Here is a 23412-nt window from a genome sequence, read left to right on the forward strand (position 1 = left end):
TCCTGGGTGGAGATGGTGGGGTCCCTGGGGGAAGCCAGTCACACTCTGGGGAGTTTCGGAGAGGAGAGTTTCTCTGGGCAAGGAAAGCAGACCTGTTGGCACCATGGGGACGCTTATCCCGGAGGGCCAGGGCCACCAAAGGCTGTGAGAGCCCCTGGGAGAGGGGGGAGAAGAAGCCAGCCGGCCAGTGACTGCTGTCCACTACTCTCTCCCCACTCACTCGATGCCAGGCATGCCACCACCCCCCCAAAGTCACAATGACGGCTCCCGTCCACAGATGTTGCCATGTGCCCCCCCGGGGTTAGGTCCACCCCGAGGTGAGATGCACCCACCTACTGCAGCGGGGCTCTCGGGAGGGTGGAGGACCCCATCCCTGGGTGGGAACCCCCCTCCGGGAGGGGTGAGGGGGGATCAGCTTACCGGGACAGGAAGGAGTGGTCCATACCCACCCCTACTCCCAACAGCAGGGAGGTCAGCAGCTTTGAAGGGGTGCTCAGGGAATGCGGACTCAAGGCTGGGAGACCCAGCTGGCCAAGTCCTCCCAGACCTCTCTACACGGCAGGGCCCAGCAAGGGCTGCACGACAGACCAGACCCCTCTGCGTTTTCCAGTTGCTTTATTACAGGCCACAAAGATCGCTGGCCCAGTCGTGCAAAGGGAAAGACACCCGGCCCACCCACCACGACGCCTCCACCTTGTTAGGGGAAAAAGACAAAAGAAAAAGACAGGAAAAAAGGATCCAGATCCAGGGTGCAGACGCCAGCGCCGGGACCCTCAGTAGGTGAGCTGGTACACTGAGGCGTGGGCCTCGGACCCCGTGACAATCAGCCGGTTGTTGGGGGACACATCGCAGCACAGGATGGAGGTGGCCTCGGGCACCTGGGAAGGCAGGAGGCCGGGATGCGCTGAGGGGGCTCCCCGCCCCAACCCCCACCCCAACCTCCCCATCAGTTCACGCCTGGGCCCCCCGCCCCGGGGCCTTTGCTTCAGGACCCTGCACTCAGCACAGGAGCCGGGCACGGCCCCCCGCAGCCCCTGCCGCACCTGGAACACCAGGGTCCCCGCGGGCATGCCGTAGATGCCGAGCAGGTCGTCGGTGCCAACGCTCACCCACCACTGGCCTGGAAGGGGGGACGGGACACCTGGCGGCTGAGGGCAGGGCCCCGCCCCCCTCACAGCCTGGGGGGAGCATCGCTGGGTGGCTTCTGCTGATGAGGGGCGCTGGGGGTGGGAGGGCCGGGAGGACTCCCCCGCCTGCTCCTGGCCGCTCACCGAGTGGGGAGAACTTGAGACCCAGGATGATGCCATCCTTACACCCCACCATGTGCTTCTGGCCGCCTCGGGTGGGCTGCAGCCACTGCTGGCCGTTGGCTGTGCCCACCAGCACCCAGTCCTCCTGGGGGCTGGGGGACAGGCTCATGATCTGGGGAGCGGGCAGCAGGGAAGAGGTCCGTCAGGTCCTGGACTGCGAGGTGGACAGGGGCACAGGGACCCTGCGTGGGGTGGACCGCCTGCCAGCTTCCTGGCTTCTGAGGCCCTGACAGGCAACTTTGTACCTCTCAGCCTCAGTCTGCCCATCTGCAAAGTGGTTTGGTGCTCTCTACCTCAGGGATTATGCGCGCCTAATACAGAGTATGGAAGTGTCCCATGTCATTGGGGGCCCCGGGCAGCTGGGGGGTGGGGTGGGGATGACGTTTCTCACGACCCTAGGACTCCCAACACCAGAGACCTAGGGTCCCGCTACCCCATTCCTGCAACATCCACCTCCTGCTTTAGTGCACGGCCCATCCCAGCTGCATACCTGAGACTCGAACTGGTATTCGAGGGGCTCTCTGGTGGTCCTCAGGTCCCAGCACCGCAGACAGGTGTCCAGACCCCCTGTCCAGATGTTCTGCTCTTTGACAGCAATGCTCTTGGCTCCAGGCGGGTGGCCCAGCAGGTCCCTGGACAGAAGGGGTGTCAGGAGGGCATCAGGGCTCAGAATGAGCCGTGGGAATACCACATGCTCCATCACACCCAGGTGATACATGGGGAAACAGAGGCAGACCATAAGAGCCACTACTGGGCTTGGAAAACCCCCCGCCAGAACCTGAAGTCTGGCCTTCAGCTCCCTGGGGTGCAAACGTAAGCAGGAAGGGGCTTTCAGGATGAGCCCGCCCGCCCCGGGCCTCACCTGACAACGCTCTGGTCCCGCAGGTCCCAGATCCTGACCGTGCCGTCAGTGAAGCCGGCGAAGGCCAGGCTGTCCCTGGGGTTGGAGGCCAGGGCCTGGCAGGAGAGCCCCATGCAGGGCAGCTCCCGGCTCACATGCAGGGAGGGCGCAGTCAGGTCCCACACGCTCACGCTGGCCAGGTTGTGGCCGCCCGTCAGCAGGGTCGTGCTGTCCGAGGACAGCAGGCAGGTGCGCAGGTAGGCCTGGCGGGTCTGCAGAGGCCGAGGGCGGAGGCTGGTGAACTTCCTCCGCCGCGGGAGCCCCTCCTGCTCCCACGAGCCAGCCCCTCCCTCACCTGAACACCCAGGTGGCTCTCAGGACACCTGTCCTCCAGCCCCTGGCCCACCAGGCTCCACACTTTGACGCCGCCCCGGCCGCAGGTGAAGGCGTGGCGCATGAAGCTGCTGACGGCCGTGGCCAGCACCGGCTCCCCGTGCCTGAGCGTCCGCATCTTCTGGGCTCGGTGGGGGAGGGCTGACTTCTTGGACTGCCAGGGCAAGGCGTCCGGTCTCCTCCACGTGTCCTCGAAGTCCTCAGGGTCCCAGAGTCTTGGGAGGGGAGGCCGCGGGGTCACCAGCTTACCTGTGAGCCTCTCTGCCCGGAGGGGGCACCCACTGAGCCTGAAGAGCTTCGTCTTTCAGATTTGGGGTTCCTTCTCAGGCCTTGTTTCCCGACTACACCGGGCTTCCCCCAGGGGGCACCCATGCCCCTTCAGGTATTCTCCCTTCCATATAACCAAACATCACTCCTACTGGGAATGCGTTGCCTCATCCTAGCAAACCCCTACTGATCCAGCAAGATCCTAACCGTCATGCCCCTTCCCTCCAGGAAGCCTCCCCGTCCTTGTCGGGGCTCCCCCAGCCTCAGACCACAAGGTTGGGACTTCCACATGCAGCTCTAACACCCTCTTTCCACGGGAGTTCTTTCCCTAGATCCCTAAATTTCCCCCTAGATTTCCTTTCCCTAGAACCAGGAGCTGGTTATGTGGGGAGGGACAGCCTGAGTGCAGCCGGAGCAGCACGTTTCTACCCAGACCCCTGAGCTCTGGGGACAGAGCACTGTCCACGGTGGTGGGGAAGGAGGAGACACCCGCACGTCCGGTGCCCTCTCCGCCTGGGATGGGGGTACAGAGGAGAGGGGACAGCACAGAGACTCACATGGGCTTCAGGAACGGACAGGCTCTCCCAGCAGGCTCCTGTGGGGTCCAGGGTCCGCTGAGCCATGCCAGCTCCCCGCGCCCCTGTCCTCAGCCCTCGGGGAGCCTGCCGCATGGGACGGGGCCTCACCTGGGCCACGCGGGAGAACACGCCCTCGGCTCTGGTGCCTGGCTCTGCACTCCCTTCCCGGGAGCCCTCGGGGGAGCTGGGGGGGCTGGGGGAGTCCGTGGGGGGGCTGGCAGCTGGGCAGAGACGAGGAGGGGTGAGTGGCAGGCGTGGGGTCCCCGGGGCCGGCTGCTCCCGGCGCCCCCCACGCTGCGATTACCCAGAGGGTCTTCGGTACGCGGTTCCAGTCCCGGGGGGTGTGGCCCTGGGTCCTGACTCTCCTGCCACGGGCATTGGGGGCGATCAGTTCCAACCAAAGGACCTGCCCCGGGTCAGTCGTGGACCCAGAAGGCCTTGCGGAGGCCAAGGTGGCGTAGACGAGATGCGTGAACAGGCCCCAAGTCCTGTGCAGGTGGAGCTGCAGGCTCGGGGCACAGTCCCGGGTCCTCTAAGGGCATCCAGGGCTCGGGACCGGAGCCGTGGACCTGGATCCCAGCAGCCGGGAGCCCCCCCTCCGGGGACCGCGAGGTCACTCACCGGGCCCAGCGCCGGTCCCGTCCCTGTGCCGACGGAGGGGAAGCCGGTAGGAGGTTCAGTGGTGCTGCCCCCCAAGCAGCCCCAGGCCTCCCACCCCCGGGGACACTCACGCCAGTGCCGTGGCTGGTCCCCCTCCTCGTGGGTCCCTGCAAAGACCTGCCACAGCTGCTCGGTCAGAACATCCTGCCAGAAGCGGGGCTCAGAGTCCCAGGAGGGCCGCCTGGGCCAGTGCGGCGACCCTGTGGCCGTGGCGTCTGACAAGTGCGGCCGCGGGGCCCCGGGGTGCGGGGAAGCCTTGGGGCTCGCCGGCCCCCAGGAGCCCCGCTCAGCCTGCACATCGGAGGGGCCCTGGCTCACCTGGCGGCAGAAGGACACGGTGGTGAGGGCCGAGAGGACCCCACCACCCCACGTGCCCCGTGCTCCCAGCCGGTCCCCTCCCTCCCGAGGGCCCAGGCACCCACCTCCCCCGGCTGTAAGCCCGGAGGCCTGCTCCAGATCTCCATGGTCCGCAGGAAGCTTTCTGCCTGGGGGGGGGGGGGGGCGTGACACACGACACAGCCCAGCTAGGCCTTCCTTGGGTGGGGATGGCCTGGGCACAGATCTCGTCCTGCACGTGAAATGGGGACACGCTGCCTGCTTTGAGCGTGTTTTGGGTGGATTCGTGAGAACACGGAGCCCGCCCGCTACACAGAGTGCAAAGCAACTTCCTGGCACCCAGGACTCAGCAGCTATCCCTAACCCTAACCCTAACCCTAACCGCCGGTCATCATCGTAGAGGGGTACCGAGTACCGTCAGGTCTGGGTTCCTGTTCCAGCTGCTTTTCTTAGGTTGCTTGAAAACTAAAGCCCCAGGGACACCTGGGGGGCCCAGCGGTTGAGCATCTGCCTTGGGCTCAGGGCGGATGAGTCTTGCATCGGGCTCCCTGCAGGGAGCCTGCTTCTCCCTCTACCTGTGTCTCTGCCTCTCTCTGTATTTCTTACAAATAAATAAAATCTTAAAAAAAGAAAAAAAAAAGTAAAGCCTCCACACCACCCTGCATACAATGGCTTCGAGGAGCCAATTCCGTTTGCGCGTCTGTCCCTCTGTGCGGGGACACGCGAACTTGCCAGGTGTTGGAAGGATACGAAGAAACCAGTGATTATCTCTTAGGGAGGGGGGCGGGCAAGGGGACAAGAGGGGCCCTGTGAAGGGTCACGTAACGTCACTCTGTGCTTAAACATCAGGCCACGGGACTACCAGGAATTCCAAATTTAAGTGAACAGGTTCCCTGGGCCTGAAAGGGGCTGCGAGATCCAGGTTCCCTCCTCCCACGACCAGCAGGCTCCCATCTGCCCGTCCTTTTAGGATATGGGCTCCCTCCTCTGCCACAGCTACGAGCTGTGCCCGGAGCCCCTCCTGCCCTGCACAGCAGCTACCAGCCACAGAAAGTTAAGTCCCAGTAAATTTGGAGGCGGGGGGGGGGGGGGGGGCGCCAGTGGCTCAGCCTGTGAAGTGTCTCCCTTCAGCTCAGGTCATGACCCCCAGGGTCCTGGGATCGAGCCCCAGTCCGGGCTCCCTGCTCAGCGGGGACTCTGCTTCTCCCTCTCCCTCTGCTCATGCACTTTCTTTCTCAAATAAATAAGAAAGAAAATCTTAAATAAGATAAAAACGCAGTTTCTCCAGCCCCACTCAAGGGCTCAACAGCCACGTCGGGCTGGTGGCTGGGATGTGGGTGGCCCAGGTACCCAGAGGAGGGGTCCCTGGCAGGTGCCCGGCGAGGCTGGAGCCTCTTAGCCAGTGCTCCTAAGAAGTCAGAGCGGGGACACCCATCTCCTTGGCCTGATAAAGAGCTCCCTGGGAACGTGCGTGTGCAGCTATATTTAGCGATCGCCGAGCGTCCTGGCCCTGACTGATGCAGTAGCTGCTGGCTTCACGCGGCTGCTGAGCCCCGGAAACGTGGCTGGGGCCACTTGTTTATGGTCAACTTCAGTATAAACAACCACACGTGCCCTGTGGCTACCGGAGAAGCCAGCGCAGGTCTGGTCTTGGCCTACGGCACCCCAGAAAAGCGGTGTCCCTGGGCCTCATCAATGCACGCCCCTCCGTGGCAGACACCTAGTGGCTCCCCACACTTGCCTGGCCCTGGGCGAACTCCCCGATCCTGGGAAAACATGTGCTTCACCAAGAAAGAATGACTAGGGCGACGCGGTCGGTCCTGTCTCACGGCAGCTCCTGGCATTCCCAGTTTGCAGACGAGAAAACAGAGGCCCCGGGAAGCAAAGCCAATTTCCCAAGTCAGGAGGACTGGGGGGAAGGGGGGGGCCAGGCGGCGTCAACCTGCTTCCAGGGCAGCCTGGTCTGGCGCGCGCGGGCGGGCGGGCAGGACGGCAAGGGAGGGGGCCGGGCAGGCAGCAGGGACCCCTCTCTGAGCCCCCATCCCTGGCTGGATCCCGGCTGCCCCCAGCGGCGGGCCTTGGTGATGGTTCCCCAGCTGGGCCTCCCTCCCGCCGCACAGGCCCAGGGGAGCCTTCCCCAGTTCGCCTTGGCTCGTTAATGCGCAATTTACTGGCACTTGAATGCACTCAGCGTGAAAAGTGCTGCTCCCCCCTGCCGGCTAGGCCCTCCCCGGGAGCAGGGGGTGGGGCTGCGGGGACACAGGGGCCTCTCTGGGCTCCTGGCTTCAACAGCAGCTACTTGGGGTCCTGTCCCCTCACATCCTGACGCTCAGCAAGTGCTGTCGGGATCATCCACATCCTGATCCCCTACTGCCAAAGCCTCTCAGCGCCCAGCAGCTCACCCATCCTCCAGGGCCCGTGAGCCCGAGTCAGGTGCCCCCCCCCCACAGCCCTGTGGGCCTCCCATGATGCTCCTGAGCACCTGCCCTGCCCCCTCCTTGTCCTCCTCTCCTCATGCTGCTCCAGCCACAGGGCCTCCTCTGTTGTCAAACACACTGGGTGGCAGTGGCGCTGTCTTACCCCAGGACCTTTGCATGGGCCGTGCCCTCTATTCCACTCCTCCCATCCCAGACCTCCCTGATCGCCTTCAAGTTTGCTCAGATGTCACCTCCTCAGCAAGACTTCCCACCCCTGCCCTTTCCCTCCAGTCCCCTAGGGCTGCTCTAATCCATCCTGCACCTTGTCCAGCCCTCACCATCTGACACTCCTGTTTACCAAGCTCCCGCCACCCAAGGGCAGAAGTTTGTCTGTGTCCTTCTCTGCAATTTCCCTGGCGCCTACAACAGCACTTGGCAAGAAGGTGATGGATAAATATCTGTTGAATGAATAACCGTGTTCTGGTTTCTTCCTGCCCCCCCCCCTCCGGCCCCCGTCACTCTGGATCCGTCCCTCCCTGCTCCCCGCACTGCCCACCCCAGGCCCTGCTAAGTTGCAGACACGGTCCTGGCCTCCTGCCAGTCACATCTGGCACAGGCGGAAAGTCCTGCCAGCACCCAGGAGACAGGGGCCAGGTGGCGGGAGGACGGGCGGGAGTGGAGGACGTGCTTCAGCTTGGGCCGGCGCCCTGTGCGGGGAGCTGGGCCCACCCCGCCCCCGCTCACGTGTGATCCAGGCCCTCGAGAACTCGCAGACACACGGAAGACTGTAATCCGGGTGTGCCTGGCACGGAGCAGGCCCTTCAGAGCGGAAGCAGCTGACCTGCAACGTGCTGGGAAGGCCCCTGGCCTCATGGGAGCCACACAGGGACCCGGGAAGCAGGCCAGGAGGGAAGAGCCTCGAGGACGAGGATGGATGGACAGATGGAGATGCACCAGGAAGGGGTAGGGTGTGTGTGTGTGTGTGTGTGTGTGTGTGTGCGCACGTGTGCATGGCAGGGAGGGATCCATCCACCGATCCCCGCTCCCTCTCTGCCCACAGCCCGCCAGGGCTCCCACCTCTTTTGCGGAAAACCCCAAACCTTCCCTGCAGTCCTGACAACTGTCACCATGCTCCCCCCTCCCCCACCTTTCAGGGAGGACCAGCCATACCCCCAGCTCCTGGTTACTCACTCACCTGCCGGTGATGTTCCTGGAGATCCTGCCGCACCTTCTGGAGCTGCAAGGAACAGCAAGGATCGCACCCGGAGGTGGCTGTCGCAAGTGGAGGAGAGCAAGGAGTCGAATGGCGAGCATGCTTCTCCCTAACTGTGCGACTCCGCAAAGCTGCTCTACCTCTCTGGTCACTACACTCATCAAAAAGGAGGTGACCTACCACACGGAGTGGAAGCGAATCAAGGAGACCCTCGGATTTCATTCTCCACGTGAAGTACAAAGACCCCACAGCCACAAGGCCCTGCACACCTGCTCCCGGCCCCTCCCCTCCACCTTCTGCTCCAGCCACACAGGCCTCCTTGCCCATTCCTCCAACAGACCAAGGCCAGTCCTGCCCCAGGGCCTTTGCACAGGCTGTGCCTCTGCTCGGAATCCCCTTCCCCACTCTCTCTGGGATGGCAGGACCTCCTTATCTTCCACATCTCCCTGTGAACACCACTTCTTCCAAGAAGCCCTCCCTGACTAGCTTAGCTCAGTATCTGTATCACTCCATCCCATTATCTTCTGTCTCCTTTATAGTGGTTACAATTTGTGAAGCCCGTTTCTCTACTTTCTTATCTCTCTCCTTGCCCCGGGGGTGCCCTGTTCATGGAGCTAGCCACTAGTCAAGTGTGGCTATTTAAATTTAATCAAGTTAAAAATTCAGTTCCTGGGGCACCTGGGGAGCTCAGTCAGTTAAGCATCTGCCTTCGGCTCAGGTCATGATCTCAGGGTCTGCTTCTCCTTCTCACCTCTGCTTGTGCTCTCTTTCCATTGCTCTCTCTCGAATAAATAAGTAAAATCTTAAAAAAAAAAATTGGTTCTTTACAAGTTCTCAACAGCCACAAGCAGCCAGTGGGTGTCATATTGGGTACTGTTGGTATAGAACATTCCCATCGTTGTGGAAGGTTCTAGAAGACCAGCACCACACCAGCTCATATACTCCTCATGAGCAGGGGCTCCCGTTACCTATCCCTCAGTGATGAGTGGTCAGCCAAAGAAACCCTTCCTTTAAATATGGAATGTCTAACTTTGGCAGCGAGGTGTGCACACATGAGGAAAAACGCTCCTGGAGAAGCTGGCCTGCTGGGGGACCTTGCTCGCCCCAAGGAAGCAGAAGCAAGTGGAGGAGACCACATCCCCAAGCCCGGCTCCTGGGGGCTGCCCGGGGTGGCTCACCGTGTAGTACATGCTGTCCACCTGCGCTGCCAGGTGAGGGGATAACCTGTGGGGTCGGGGAGGGGGGGGAGCAACCGAAGAAGAGCCCTCAAGACCCCTCCCCAGAACTAGAGCCAGAACCACCCCACCCAGGCCTGGCCCCTGCGCACCCCTCCAAGGAGCCACCCCAAGGCGGCATCAGAGATGCCGTTTCCTTGCAATGTTTTTAAACGTATAATTGGTGCAAAAAAATTCATGCTAAACAACACAAGGACAACTGGAAAATTCAAATGAAGGCCCGGATTGGTAATGGTGCTTCTTTCCTATTGCTTCAGGCTCCAATAAGGCTCTTTGTTACCAAGTTCTGTCAGTTGGACCAGGGGCTGCTGGGCCACCCAGAGACCAGGTGGGAGTCTCTCCCCCTCCACGCGGGCCCCTGAGAGCCACCCTCACCTGGGGAACTGCTCTCGGAGCTGACCCAGGACACCGTGGTAGTTCAGTTCAGGAGCCTGGGAAGGTCAGAGGAGGCTGTAGATGAACCCCCGCCTCCCGCTCTCCCACCCTCAGGCCACATTTCCAATCAGCCCCCCAGAGGGTGGGCTGGGACCCGCCTAAAACCTGCAGGGAGGGGCACCTGGGGGGCTCAGTCAGGAGAGCATCGTGATCTGGTGATCTCGGGATCCAGGCCCTCGTGGGCTCCCTGCTCAGCGGGGAGTCAGCTTCTCCCTCTGCCCCTCCTCCCACTCGTGCTCTGTTTCTCCCTCTCTTTCAAATAAATAAAATAGTAAAAAGCAAAAACCCAAACCTGAAGGGAATTTGCTTTCTCTGGTTACTTAAGTCCCCACGGAGTGTCTCCCATTTTGCCTCTTGGCCTAAAGTCTCAAATACAGACTCTCTGGAGAGCCCTCGAGAGAGAAAGGTCGCCCACCCCGGCCTCAACCACTATAAAGGGTCCTCTCTGGAGAAGGAGGGGCTTCTGTTCCTAAAGTATTAACCAGAAACGACGTAGGCATGTGTTTGATCACCTGCGTGATGAGAAGCAGGTTCAATTTAAAAAGAAAGTGGCCTGGCACCTGTCAGTGGCCTGGCCACCCGCCCGTGTCCCTCCCTCAGGAGCAGGAGAGCAAGGTCTGAGCTGAGCCCCCTTCCCCCGCAGTTAATACTCTCCTCACCAAAGTTCCTGGGGGCCTCCTCATCCTTGGAGGGTGCTGCTGGCGGCTGAGACGGTCCCAAGAGGTCATCTTCAGGCAGTAGCCAAAGGACTTTAGCCTGGAACTCCCAAGGAGAGATGGCAGGTCCCTGAGGGCAGAAGGCCGGGCAGCCAGGGGCAGAACCGACCCCACCCCACCCCTGGCCTGGATCCCAAGCCCCCTCCCTGATTTCCGGCCCCCCACTGCATGCCCTAGACCCTTTGTTCATTTGTCAAACTCTGCTGCCTCCACCAGCCCCAACTCATAGGAGCGTCATTCCAGGAGGTGGACGTTGACGGTGCCAAACACTTACACTCCCTGCCAGGAGCTGTCACTGCTGGGGACCCCGGGGAAGGACGCTAAAACTCAGCCTTAGTGTTGAGACAACTTCCCAGAGCCTGGGTAAACATCATTGGGAAAGGGTTTTGAGGGATGAGTAAGAGTCGGCCAGGTGAATTAGGAGGGATTTCTCAGGCAGGAGGAAAGAGACCGCTCTCCACCCCAGGCACTCCTCCGGCCCTAAGCCCCTTCTTTGCCTGGCTTCTGGCCCTCAGCGGCCTCCCCGGCCCCAGGGCACGGAGGTCCTCCCGGAGGCCCCCCTCCTACTCCCCCCCCCCCCCAGGATAGAGGCCCAGTACCCCAGGACGAAACTGCGGGAGGTCAACCAAGTTCAGGCCCCGAGAGAACGCCCCTCCACGTCTCCCCTCCTCCCGGGGCCCTTTGACCCGGCCCGCCCCGCCCCGGCCCGCCCAGACCCCGCCCCTGCCCGCCCCGGCCCCGCCCCGCCCGCCGCCACCTGCACCACGAGGACGATCAATGAAGGAGCAGCCGCTGCACGTGGGCTCGGACTCCGCGGGCGGCCGCTGCAGGCTCTGGCCAATCGCGAGGCCGCCTGCCCACGTGGGCCGCGGCAGCTCGCGCTGATTGGTCGGCTCCCCCCAGCCGCCGGCCCGGCTGTCAATCAGCGCTCCCGGCGCCTCGGCTTAACCCTTGCGCTACCGCTGTGGGGAAGGGCGGTGTGCAGAGCCGCGGGCGGTTTGGGGTCCCGGCGGGGGCGAGGATATTTAAGGAGGGCGTGGGGCTTGGGGTCACAGGGCGCAACCCCGGAAGGGGCTGGGCGGTGTGAGGTTGCTTTGTTTGGTGAAAAGCCGGATCAGTTTTGGCGCGCCCCGGAGTGGTTTAGGGTAAAGGTGGTGCTGGGAGAGGGGACCCGAATCCTTCCCCTTCATCCCAATCCCCGGATAGGGGCTGATAACATTTTCCTCGATATGAATGACGGGCAGTGCAAGCGAAGCTTCAAGCCCCCTTAATGGGGAAAACAGCTCCCCTTTATCCAGCACCCAGTCCTGGGCTCTCAATTTTTGTCGTGAATTTTTCCCAACTGCTCCCCAAGCCCAGGATCTGAGAACCAAAAGCAGGGGCTGCAGAGGCCTTGAAACTGGTACAACTTTTCCAGCTTCAAGGCCAGGGTAGGAAGGGTGGTGGTGGGCATTCCAGGCCTGGGATGATAGAAAGATAAGGGATGGGGGCGGTAGGGGGGTGTCCAGGGATTCTAGAGTTGTTCTCTGGCTCGGTTTGCAATGCTTACTGGAGGTGTGCTGTGGTCCTGCCCACCCCAGGACCTTTGCACTAACCATTTCCTCCTCCACGGGACTAGTCTCCCCCTGACAGTCACGGCCGGCCGTGCTCCCTCCTTGAGCAGTCTACCCGAGGTCACCACCTCCCCAGGTCTCCCCTCACATCTCTTTTAAAAATGAACTTCCAACACCACCCCCACCCTCCCTTTCTTTTTTCATTTTTCTCCAAACGTGGTTTGAATTGGCACTAATCTCGTGGTAATCTCAGTGGCTGTAAGTCCTGCTGTGTTCAAAATTCAGGTAACTGCTGATGGGATTCTCAGACATTCTCGCACGGGCCACGGGGCGCCCGCCTGTCCCTGCCCGGGTGGGTATGCTGGCGTGGGATCCAGGGGAGTGTGAGAACACTCCGCTGGCCCCTCTTCTGTGATTTGTCTGGGGTAGGGGCACCCTGGGGTTCAGATCTCAGGATGCACAGTCCCCCCTGGAGGTTGTAATGTAAACACACAACTTGGGTTTTGTGGCTGGTGTATGGAGGGGAAGTGAGGGCTGCCATGTGTGAGCCGCAAAAAAGGTTTTCGCCCATGATCCCTCCACTGGCCCTTAATTGAAGTGTATTTTATTTATGGGCCAGCCTGCTAATTGCCTCCTTCTGTGCACTTGGCTCTCCTCCTCTCGCGGTTGCTGGGCACACCAGTTTATCCGAGGCTGTCTGTCTCACACGGGATCCACTGGGTACCTGTGGCTATTTAAATTAAAACAAATTAAAATTAAATAGAATTAAAAACTCAGTTCCTTAGGCTCACTGTCCGCATGTCAATCGCTCAGTAGCCACACAAGGCTGGGGATGACCATCCACCCCAGGGCAGTGAGAATCTAGAACATTCCCAGCCTGGCTGAAAGTTCCAGGGGACGGCACAGATCTGAGGCCTGTGAAGAGGAAATATCCCTAGGTCCACGTCGAGGTCAGAGAGGTCAGAAGCCTCTCCCCCCCAGAGGTTGTTTTACTTTCTTCTGCTGAAGCCCCACCTGCAGGTGGGGTGGCAGCTGGGTCGGCTGGCCTGCGCTCACCCCTTCCTGCCTCCCACTGGCCCCCGCATAACCCGGGCTGGCCCCCAGGGATGCAGCCTGCCTCGAGCCCTCTGGAAGAGCCAAGGGCACAGTAGAGAGGAGGGCAGGCAGCAAAGATGTGCTTCTTGGCTTTTGAGTTGTTGCGGTTGGTAGACTTGGAAGCCCAAGGTCTGGAAGAAAGATTGACAGAGAAGGGGTTTGCATTTCCAAAGCTCTGCAATTCCTGGCTTGCCCTGGCTGACCCAGGCTCCCAGAGGCTCAGGGTTACTGGGGTTGGGCGTAGGCCCAGACGGAAGGCTCGAGGGAAAGCCCAGGCTGCAGAGGGGGGCTATGGAGTGACCACAGGGAGGTGGTGGCAGGTTCCAGTCCCCCCCCCAGGACATCCCAGTGGCCCCTGTGGCCAAGTGACTATAGCCAAGTGACCCGAGGTAAAGGAGCAGCTGCAGAGCCCCCGCAGGTAGAAGGAAGGACCCTGGTGTCTGGTCAACAGATGAATAATCAAGAGGCGGAAGGACAGACACCCTCCAAAGACGGTGGCCGGTGGCGGGACTGGGTGAGACTCAGGGGCAGGATGCCTCTGGGCTGTGGCACTCTCCGATGCCACAGGAATGCCCTTGAACTTGGACCTAGCCCCAGGAAAAGTGAATTGATTGAATTACCCAGAATTGATTGAAGTTTGCCTTCTGCCATCTGGTGGATGCAGGCTCGAATTCACTTCCGGGGCTGCTGCAGCCAATGACAGCGAACCTGGTGGCTTCGAACAGCAGCAGCCTACTCTATTCTGTTCTGGCGTCTGAAATCCAGGTGTCAGCGGGGCTGTGCACCCTCATCCCCCCACCCCCCCTGTCCTTCCTGTTTCCGCGGTGGCCACTGATCCTTGGTGTCCCTAGGCCAGTAGACACATCCCTTCTTTTTTTTTTATTTTTTTAATTAAAAAAAATTTTTAAATTTATTTATGATAGTCCCACAGAGAGAGAGAGAGAGAGAGGCAGAGACACAGGCAGAGGGAGAAGCAGGCTCCATGCACCGGGAGCCCGACGTGGGATTCGATCCCGGGTCTCCAGAATCGCACCCTGGGCCAAAGGCAGGCGCCAAACCGCTGCGCCACCCAGGAATCCCAGACACATCCCTTCAATCTTTGTGTCCGTCCTCACATGGGGTTCTCCCTCTGCATGACTGTGTCCAAATTCTCCTCTTCTTTTTATTCATTTAAGATTTCATTTTTGTATTTATTCATGAAACACACAGAGAGAGGCAGAGACACAGGCAGAGGAAGCAGGCTCCCTATGGGGAGCCCGATGAGGGCCTCGATCCCAGGACCCCGCGATCATGTCCTGAGCCGAAGGCAGACACTCAACCGCTAAGCCACCCAGATGCCCCCAAATTTCTCCCTTCTTCTTTTCTTCTTCTTCTTCTTCTTCTTCTTCTTCTTCTTCTTCTTCTTCTTCTTCTTCTTCTTCTTCTTCTTCTTCTTCTTCTTCCTTCTTCTTCTTCTTCCTTCTTCTTCTTCTTCCTCCTCCTCCTCCTCCTCCTCCTCCTCCTCCTCCTCCTCCTCCTCCTCCTCCTCCTCCTCCTCCTCCTCCTTCTTCTTCTTCTTCTTCTTCTTCTTCTTCTTCTTCTTCTTCTTCTTCTTCTTCTTCTTCTTCTTCTTCCTTTTTTTTAAATTTCTCTCTTCTTAAAGGACACCAGTCGTGGGATCTAGGGCCGCCCTGCTCCAGGATATCATCTTAACTAATCACACCTGAAATCATTCCCAGCTATTGGGAGGTTAGGACTCAAAGGGATTGTTTTGAAGGGCACCATTCTACTCCCCCACGGGCTCAAAGGGGGCGTTAAGTAGCTATAACCCACCACGAATCCAGAAAGGTTAACTGACCCCTCCGGGGCCATGGAGCTAGGAAGGGGTGAGGCACGGACTTGAACCCTGGCTGTGGGAAGTATCCTCGTAACTCTGACACCATAAGGCCTACGTCTCAATTAGGCTCCTGCCATTGAACTGCCCACGTAGCGGCTTTAGGCTGAACCACCTGTGGCCCCGAGCTTGGGGCAAGGTGCACCCATTCCAGGAGTGGATTTCGGGATCTCCGGGACCTGGTTCTCGCTTCTAAAGAAATCCAGGTGTATGAGCTAGCTACTGCTTCATAACAAATTGTCCCCAGAGTTAGTGACTTCAACGAGAAGCGTTTGTCCTCTCATGCAGGTTCTGGTGCTCAGGAATCTGGGGGCGGCTTTGCTGGAGCACGTCTGGGGGGCTGATGAGCAGCTTCTCTCCCCCGCTTCCCAGCAAACATGCTCTGCCATCCAGAAGTTCATTCAAAAATCTCAGCGAGGCCCCGTCACTGTCTCCCGTGTCCCTGGGCCGACTTACCACCCGGTACTTTGTTGTTCTAAGTTCCTCTGTCGTGTGTGCACGTAGCCAGAAGGACAGCTGGGTGGGTGACACCTACATCCACCCATGTGCCTATTTTGTGTTTATTTTCCCCAGATGCCTGTGTCCTAGTTGTAGGGTCCTAAGTGGCTTCGCCCTCCCTGGGACCCGGCACAGTTCTGACACGCTTCCCTCTCTGTGCGGTGGGACAGGCTGTGGTCCGAGGTCATCATCTGCCTACCCCCCAGCCGTAGACCTTGTCACATGCATCCCAAAGTATACATTCATCCCAATTTACACTTCACCCCAAAAGGAGCCTTCCTGTGGGACTTGGGGAAGACCTGGGACGTGGAGGAGGGCCTGGTACCAATGCTTCTGTCATGTAGAGCCTTGCCCATCCAGCTGGCTGGTCTGCATTTAGGACCAAGAGTGACCACGGTGGGTTCACGGGGGCGCTGGGCGGCTGCAGGCTTCCAGCAGGTTCCCAGGTGGCCCACGAATCCCGTGAGACCCCCAGGCAGGGAGAGGCTACAGACCCCTCCTGAGGGTCAGGCTCACTGCCTCCCGGGTGGGAGGGTGGATCCCCAGGAGACCCACCCTGGCCTGGAGGGGGTTGAACTTGTGGTCTCTGGCGCCCCGTGCTGGCCAAACGTCTTGTGACAGCGCCGTCGCAGGCTTCCCCACGGGGTCCCCACCGGGTTCAAGCTCTGCTGTTGCAGGGTCTTCAGTAAACTTGTCCGGTTGCCTGACCCTCACCGCGGCCACCTCGGAAACGTCCTCCCTCCCGTCCCTAGCTTTCTCGCTGGGAGGAAGTATCGCCTTTTCTGGAAACGTCATATAAATGGGCTTATAAATATGTGTCTGTTTGTGTCTGGCTTCGTTCACCGAACGTGATTTTTTAAGATGCATCCATGTGGGGTTTCTTGCATTTGCTGCCGACGAGTGTTTCCTTGTGTGTCCGGGCCCCGGTTTGTTGCTCCAGGGCCTGCGGTGGACGTTTGGTTGTTTCCAGCTTGGGTGGCCGCGTGCGCGGCCGCTGTGAGCACCCACGAACAGGTGTGTGTGTGTGTGTGTGTGTGTGTGTGTGTGTGTGTGTGGCAATTTGCGTTCATCTCTCTCACGTGGATGCCTCTGCTTTGAACCGGGAGGTACGGTGCGATCACGGGTCTGTCTAATTTTCCCGGAGCTTCCAGGCCTTTCCCCGGAGCAGCAGCACCGGCTCGCTCTCACACCAGCTCTGTGTGGGGCCCCGGCTGCTCCCACGTACTCGCGGTGGGAAAGCTTCTAAATGGGGGGATTCCGGGTGGCAGGCACTTCTCCCTTCTCCGAAGGGTCCTCGGAGCCTGCACGGCAGCCCCGGAGTCACATGGAGTCACATGGGTCTGGGATGCCCAAGTGCTGCGGTCCCGTGCTGGGTGGGGACCTGTCCCTCCAGTCTGTCTCTCTGTTTATCCATCTTTTTTCTTTCTTTCTTTTTTTTTTAAATTTTATTTATTTATTCATGAGAGACACACACAGAGGCAGAGACACAGGCAGAGGGAGAAGCAGGCTCCATGCAGGAAGCGCGATGTGGGACTCGATCCCAGGATCCCAGGGTCATGCCCTGAGCCAAAGGCAGGTGCTCAACTGCTGAGCCCCACAGGGGCCCCCCAGGCAACAGTTCTCAAACTGGTAGGGACCCGAATCCCTGGATGGGGGTGGGTTGTTGAGTCACAGATCACTGCGGCCCGACACAGCAGGTCTGCGGAGGGGCCCAAGCAGCTCCCGGGTGACGCAGATGCAGCCGGTGCGGAGACCCTGGAGAAGCTTCTCTCCACGGCTCGGCAGTGGGGGTGCAGGGCTCAGATCCATCACTCCAAACCCCATCTTCCCGTCCGCTTCCCTTTGTGACCATCCTGCTGGGCTCATGGACCCCGGGCACTGCTGTTACCACGACCTGTAAATACCGCTGTCGTTTGAGCCCTGCGGTCCACGTGGCCATCGAAATGTGCTCGCGGAACCCAGTACCTGGGTGTCTAATTTTCTTTGAATTAAATTAATTAAAATCTGAATTTATAAAATGACCCTTGGTTAGGGCAACTAAAGCGTCCCAGTGTGCCTGGCAGGACGTGCGGGGCTAAAACCCAGCCAGTGCCGGGCTCACTGGGACGGAGTGGTCACCACAAACGTATAGGAAAATGTTTCTCTTTGGGACAATTTGGGTATGCAAATCTAATTGTCTGACGGTTGATTTCACGAAATCTAAATGCAGATCAAAGATTTGCAATGACAATTAAGTGTCTGAGTTGAGTGTGTAATGCACTTGGGATTTCGAAGACTTTGTACCAAAAAGAAAAAGGGTAAAATGCTCATGAATATTTTTCATACTGATTGCATTTGAAAGGATACTATTTCAGACAAATTGGGTTAAATATACTGTTAAAGTTAATTTTACTTTTTCTTCTTTTTTAAAAGACGTGTCTAGGAAAAAATTTTTTTTAAAGATTTTATTTATTCATTTTAGATCAAGGGATCAAGGGAGAGAGAGAGAGGGAGAGGCCGAGCAGGGGGAGGAGCAGCGGGGGGAGCAGCGGGGGGAGCAGCGGGAGGAGCAGAGGGAGGAGCAGAGGGAGAGGCACAAGCAGACCCGGTGCTGAGCACAGAGCCCACGCGGGGCTCGATCCCAGAACCCTGAGATCACGACCTGAGCCGAAATCAAGAGCCGGACACTGAACTGACTGCGCCACCCAGGCACCCCTAGAAAACTTTAAGTTGCATATGTAGCTCACAATGTCTTTTCCTTGGATGGTGGTGCTTGCAGCATCCTCTTCCTCTGTTGTGCTCATGATTTTGTTTAGTAAGAAACTTATTGAGCTATAATTCCCATAGCGATCAACCTATTTAGTGTAGAATTCAGTATTTTTTTTTAGTATATTCACACGGTTGTGCAACCATTGCATTATCTAATTCCAGAACATTCCATTACCCTAGAAAGCAACCCCATCCCCATCAGCAGTCACCCCCATCCCCCCTAGCCCCCAGCCCCCATGGGCCCCCTTCCTGTCTGTGGACAAGCCTGTCCTGGACGTGTCACACACGTGGACTCACACCCGTGGGGCCTCCTGTGTCGTGGGCTCGGAGTCCATCCCTGGGGCGGCACGTGTGGGCCCCTCGCTCCTGTTGCCAGCCTAGTGATGCTCCCATGGGTGGTGGACATGCTGTGTGTGTTCACCACGTGGCAGACACTCGGGGTGTTCATTTTAGCATTTAGTTGCCTTTTTCTTTCTTTTTCCCTCTCCTTACAATATATCCTTTAATTTATTTTATTTAATTTATTTTTATTTTTTTTTAAATATTTTATTTATGTATACCAGAGAGAGAGAGAGGCAGAGACACAGGCAGAGGGAGAAGCAGGCTCCATGCTGGGAGCCTGATGTGGGACTCGATCCCGGGACTTCAGGATCACGCCCTGGCCAAAGGCAGGTGCCAAACTGCTGAGCCACCCAAGGATCCCCTATCCTTTTTTTTTTTTTTAAAGACTTTATTTTATTTTTTATTCATGAGAGACAGAGAGAGGCAGAGACACAGGCAGAGGGAGAGGCAGGCTCTCTGTGGGGACTCTGATGTGGGACCCGATCCCAGGACCCCAGGTCATGCCCTGAGCCAGAGGCAGACGCTCCACTGCTGAACCACCCAGGCGCCCCCTCCTTACAATATATTCTTAATAAGCAACTGGACAATCCTTTAAACATTGAGTGGAATCCTGTCCCTCCCCTGCCCAATCTCCTCCCCAGGCTCTCACTCCCATTCAGAGCTGAATGGCCCTGCAGGGTCTATACCACCCTTCTGATTAATCCCGATGACAGGACCTTCACTCCAGCCACACAGATCTTCCTGCTCTTCCTCACGGGCTACCACAGGACCTTTGCACGGGCTGTCTGCCCATCTGGAACACTCTTCTTGACAGCTCTGACTCACTCCCTCTAATACTTCCGATCGTAGCTCAGTGTCACCTCCTCGGGGTGGCCTCTCCCGACCTCCACCTACATTAAACCGCACCCTACGTCTGCCCAGGGCGCCTTCTATTCTCCTTATCTTGTTTTCTTTTATCTTCACACCCATTTCACCAGTGGACCACAGTATATTAATTTGGAAACTAGGAGGCAAGCGTCATTGGAAGCTGTTATGGTGGATGCTTCTTGCCTGAAGCAGCTTTTGCTCTTGCTTTGTACCCCGATCGCTTCCCCGCGTTTGCCAGTGGGCCCTTGGTATTCAGCTGTAAGTGACAGCCTTCCCTTGTCCCCCGCGAGTCTATTTACTCTTGGTGTGGATGCACAGTCCCATTTTTTTTAATGGCTTATAATGCATCATTCTCCTTAATTACTTTGATGGTCCCATTGTCTAAGACTTGGCCCCCTTTCAAGCTGGCTTCTGTGCTTTTGTGACATGCCCCATCATTCTTTTGAGTGCCTCCTGGCTTTCAGGCAGAACTGGATGGTCCAGGCTCTTGTTCCTCTCCTGTCCCCAGCCCTGGGATCATCTTTGTAAATAGGCAGATTTCTGAGCTTCAGCCCAGCAGGTGTGGGAGCGGAAACTAGGGATTCTTGGGACAGTGAGCATCTTTTTAAATAGCTTCCTGGTGGGGTGGGGTGGCCTGAGAGCTAGGAGGGAGGTGGGGGCGTGAATACACAAGGGTATTAGAGGAGGTCCTGGGGATGTCACAAGTGTTCTGTATCTTGGCCGTGGCTACATGAAGCCACCCCAAGGGAAAGGGACCCTCTGCCTGAGATGGATGGACTGTATCAATGTCATACCCTGCTTGTGACCTTCAACTCTACTTTTGCAAAATGTTACCAGTAGAGAAAAAGTGAACACATGTGGACGGGATCTCTCTGTACCAGTTCAGGTGAATGGGCATTCTCTCAAAAATTTCAGTTAAAAAAGAGACATACTTGGGCAGCCTGGGCCTCTGCCTGTGTCCCTGCCTCTCTCTCTCTCTCTCTGTGTCTCTCATTAATAAATAAATAAAATATTAAAAAATAAAAAAATAAAAAAGAGACATACGAACAGGAACATAGGAAAATAGCATCACAGCAGATGTGCCAATAGCATGAGGCTGAATGGAAGAATCTAGGGGCTGCAGCTTCCAAGCAGTGACCTTGTAGAGCTACATGAATGACTTTCCCTGTTAGCACCCAATCAAATCAGTTTTACAGAAATGATTTGAGGATAAAATTTGGGATGAAAAGCAAAAAGGAACGCTTCCGGGTGACTCAAGGAAATGGCTTCACTTGGGACCCTCTGTTTTCTTTTCTTTTTTTTTTTAATTTACTTATTTGACAAAGAGAAAGAGAGAGAGAGCATGAGCTGGGGGCGGGCAGGGAGATCAGGGGGAGAGGGAGACAGGCCCCCCACTGAGCAGAGAGCCCGACTCAGGACTTGATCCCACGGCTCAGGGCTCATGACCTGAGCCGAAGGCAGACGCTGAACCCACTGAGCCACCCAGGCGCCCCTGGGACCCTGTGTTTCAAACTGCAAATAAGCCACTCTCAAATTCCTGGAAGGAATAATGTTACCAGTTATATTCTTGAAAAATGGCAATAGGGATCCCTGGGTGGCGCAGTGGTTTGGGGCCTGCCTTTGGCCCAGGGCGCGATCCTGGAGACCCGGGATCGAATCCCACGTCGGGCTCCCGGTGCATGGAGCCTGCTTCTCCCTCTGCCTGTGTCTCTGCCTCTCACTCTCTCTCTGTGTGACTATCGTAAATAAAAAAAAAAAAAACGGCAATAAAACCAGAGATACAGGGAAAAGAATAAAGGGAAATGGTTGCAAACAGTTAGAATTGGTCATTTGTTGTTCTTTGATCATTTGCTGGCTATCTGCATATTTGATAGTACACACTAGAAAACTCTTTTTGGGTAACTTTTTATTTTGATATCATTTGAAACTTCTGCGTGAATAGTATGAAGAATTCACGTATGTGCGTGTACGTGTGTCTGCATGTGTGTCTGTGTTTGTGTGCACGTGTCTGTGTGTGCATACGTGTTCCCGTCTCTGCGCGCACGTGCCCGTGCATATTTGTACATGCCTGTATACACACATATACAAATTATGGGTGTTCCTCCTCTTAACCCTGAGAGTAAATCGCGTTCTGCGCCCCTTTATCTTGAGATACTGCAGTGAACTAGGTTTTGAGAGTGAGGGGCGCCCTCTTGTGATCACACTTTTTCTCCACTGAAAGAATTCCTTCTACGTTCTAGAAACAATCACTGTCTGTATATGTTTCGCATATATTTTCTCCTTGTTGTCGCTTGCTTCCTTGTTTGCTTCAAAGTGGCTTTCAAAGAGCAAATACTTAAAATTTTAACGACCCACTTGATCTTTTCGTTGTGTGTGTTTGTCACATTTTGCATACTATCTAAGAAATATTTGCCTGGCCTGAGGTCACCAAGATTTTTTTTTTTTTTAAGATTTTATTTATTTATTCATAAAAGACACAGAGAGAGGCAGAGACATAGGCGGTGAGAGAAGCAGGCTCTGTGCAGGGAAGGGAGCCTCACGTGGGACTTGATCCCAAGTCTCCAAGATCACGCCCTGGGCCAAAGGCAGGCACCAAACCGCTGAGCCACCCAGATATCCATCACCAGGATTTTTTTTTAATCCTGTGTTTTCTTTGAGATGTTTATGGAGTTTCAGCTTCTACACTCAGGTCTACGATTGGCTCAGAACTGATTTGCATACGCTACCCTATGATGAACTCACTGGTTCTGCATACACAGGCATGTTCTTAAAAGGAAGGCCTGTAAGAATTTTCAATTCGCCTTAAATTGGGCCTGTTGATTTAATGCAGTTGTAACCAGCTGTCCCAGCACATCCCAGTCACCATGCATAGCACATTGGAATATCTGCAGGTGCCTGAGATGGGAGCTCCCAGTCAGGAGATGCCCAGAGTCCCCAGGCCTGTCCCAGCCCCTCCTCAGGCACCCTGGACCAGCCCCCCACCCCCACCAGAAGCATCCAGCTGGAACCTGGAAGAGGCTGGGGCTGCTCCGGAGGAGGGGGGGGGGGAAGTGTGGGGAGCGGGGTAGGGGCTTGCCTGGGAGTGATGGGACTCAAACAGCTGTGCAGGGCCTGGGGGAGGCAGCAGAGGGGACAGGCTTGCAGTCACTCTGCTGTCCACACTGGGATGTATTACATTTATCATATATGCCATTTATTAATATAGTTAATACTTTTGTCCCTCCCAGCTGCAATCTAAGAAGGATGAGGGCAAGGCTTTTTGTGTTCATTTACTGCCATGAGCCCCGGTGCAGAGGACAGAGTCTGGGATACAAGAGATGCCTCATGAGTAGGTGTTGGAGGAGTCCACAGGCGTTTTTCCGGAGTCTACCCAGTGCAACAAAATAATCACGACCGTGAAAATGTGAACTAGGCCGCCATCCTGTGGTCAGGACAGGATACCACGCTCATTAGGAAGAAAAACCGCCTGTAGGGAAATGCACAAACCCTGACCCCATTTCTGGAAGAAGTAAAAGACATTCCAGGGAGAAACATCCCAATGGCGTGAATATCTTTTCACAGGAGTGTGCAGGCACGCGGAAAGCGTGCAAGAAGCATTTACTACCAACGTCAACGGGGCGCTCAGGCCGCGCTCGGTGGCCACGCCCCCGGCCGCACCCCGGGGCCTCGTCCTGCCTCTAGCCACGCCCCCGGGGGGGAGGATCCAGCCTTAACCACGCCCCTAGCGCCCTCTGGCTTCAGTCAAGCCCTAAGGGGGCGGACCCGGAGACTGGACCCAATCGCGTTCCAGAGGGCGGGAGGATTAGCGCTTCTCTGCTCGCCGATTGGAGGACGCGGCTCGCCCCTCCCACCACGGAGGCTCCACCAATCCCGAGACCCAGGCTTGTTTCCTTTTCCGCTCCCGGCAGCCCCGGAACCGGAAGCGAGGGCGCCGATCCGGCCGGCGGCTGGGGCTGCGGTGGCACCTGGGTCGGGACGCTCGCCTTTCCTAGTGGACGTTTCTGTGTCCTCCGCGGAGTCCGACCCTGCGTCTGC

The 23412-nt window shown here is 57.4% G+C and overlaps 1 protein-coding gene across 2 annotated transcripts; it reads right to left on the bottom strand.

Moving 5' to 3' along the window:
- Positions 1 to 685: 685 nt before the first annotated feature.
- TLE6 (TLE family member 6, subcortical maternal complex member) lies at positions 686 to 10850 on the bottom strand. Of its 2 annotated transcripts, XM_055342738.1 has the most exons (17): positions 10676 to 10850; positions 10345 to 10441; positions 9626 to 9681; positions 9194 to 9239; positions 7998 to 8039; positions 4472 to 4534; positions 4121 to 4367; positions 4011 to 4033; positions 3694 to 3754; positions 3498 to 3610; positions 3369 to 3406; positions 2507 to 2759; positions 2173 to 2423; positions 1801 to 1942; positions 1272 to 1422; positions 1044 to 1120; positions 686 to 878 (listed from the first exon to the last, which is right to left on the bottom strand). In XM_055342738.1, exons 2-17 carry the CDS (start codon positions 10411 to 10413, stop codon positions 774 to 776), a joined length of 1737 nt encoding a protein of 578 aa, XP_055198713.1. In that variant the 5' UTR covers positions 10414 to 10441; positions 10676 to 10850; the 3' UTR covers positions 686 to 773. The 2 variants fall into 2 exon arrangements, with proteins under 2 accessions (XP_055198713.1, XP_055198714.1); XM_055342739.1 differs by lacking the exons at positions 1044 to 1120; positions 1272 to 1422.
- Positions 10851 to 23412: the final 12562 nt, after the last annotated feature.

Source organism: Nyctereutes procyonoides, unplaced genomic scaffold (assembly GCF_905146905.1).
Source record: "Nyctereutes procyonoides isolate TBG_1078 unplaced genomic scaffold, NYPRO_anot_genome, whole genome shotgun sequence".
NCBI classification, from domain to species: domain Eukaryota; kingdom Metazoa; phylum Chordata; class Mammalia; order Carnivora; family Canidae; genus Nyctereutes; species Nyctereutes procyonoides.

Excerpts from the sequence above, each read along its gene's own strand:
- TLE6 (XM_055342738.1), bottom strand. The coding sequence starts at position 10,413 with ATGACCTCTTGGGACCGTCTCAGCCGCCAGCAGCACCCTCCAAGGATG. Across the intron at positions 3,755-4,010 it reads CGGGACCGGCGCTGGGCCCG|GAGAGTCAGGACCCAGGGCC; the intron begins GTGAGTGACCTC and ends TGCCCGTGGCAG. Across the intron at positions 879-1,043 it reads CGGGGACCCTGGTGTTCCAG|GTGCCCGAGGCCACCTCCAT; the intron begins GTGCGGCAGGGG and ends CTGCCTTCCCAG.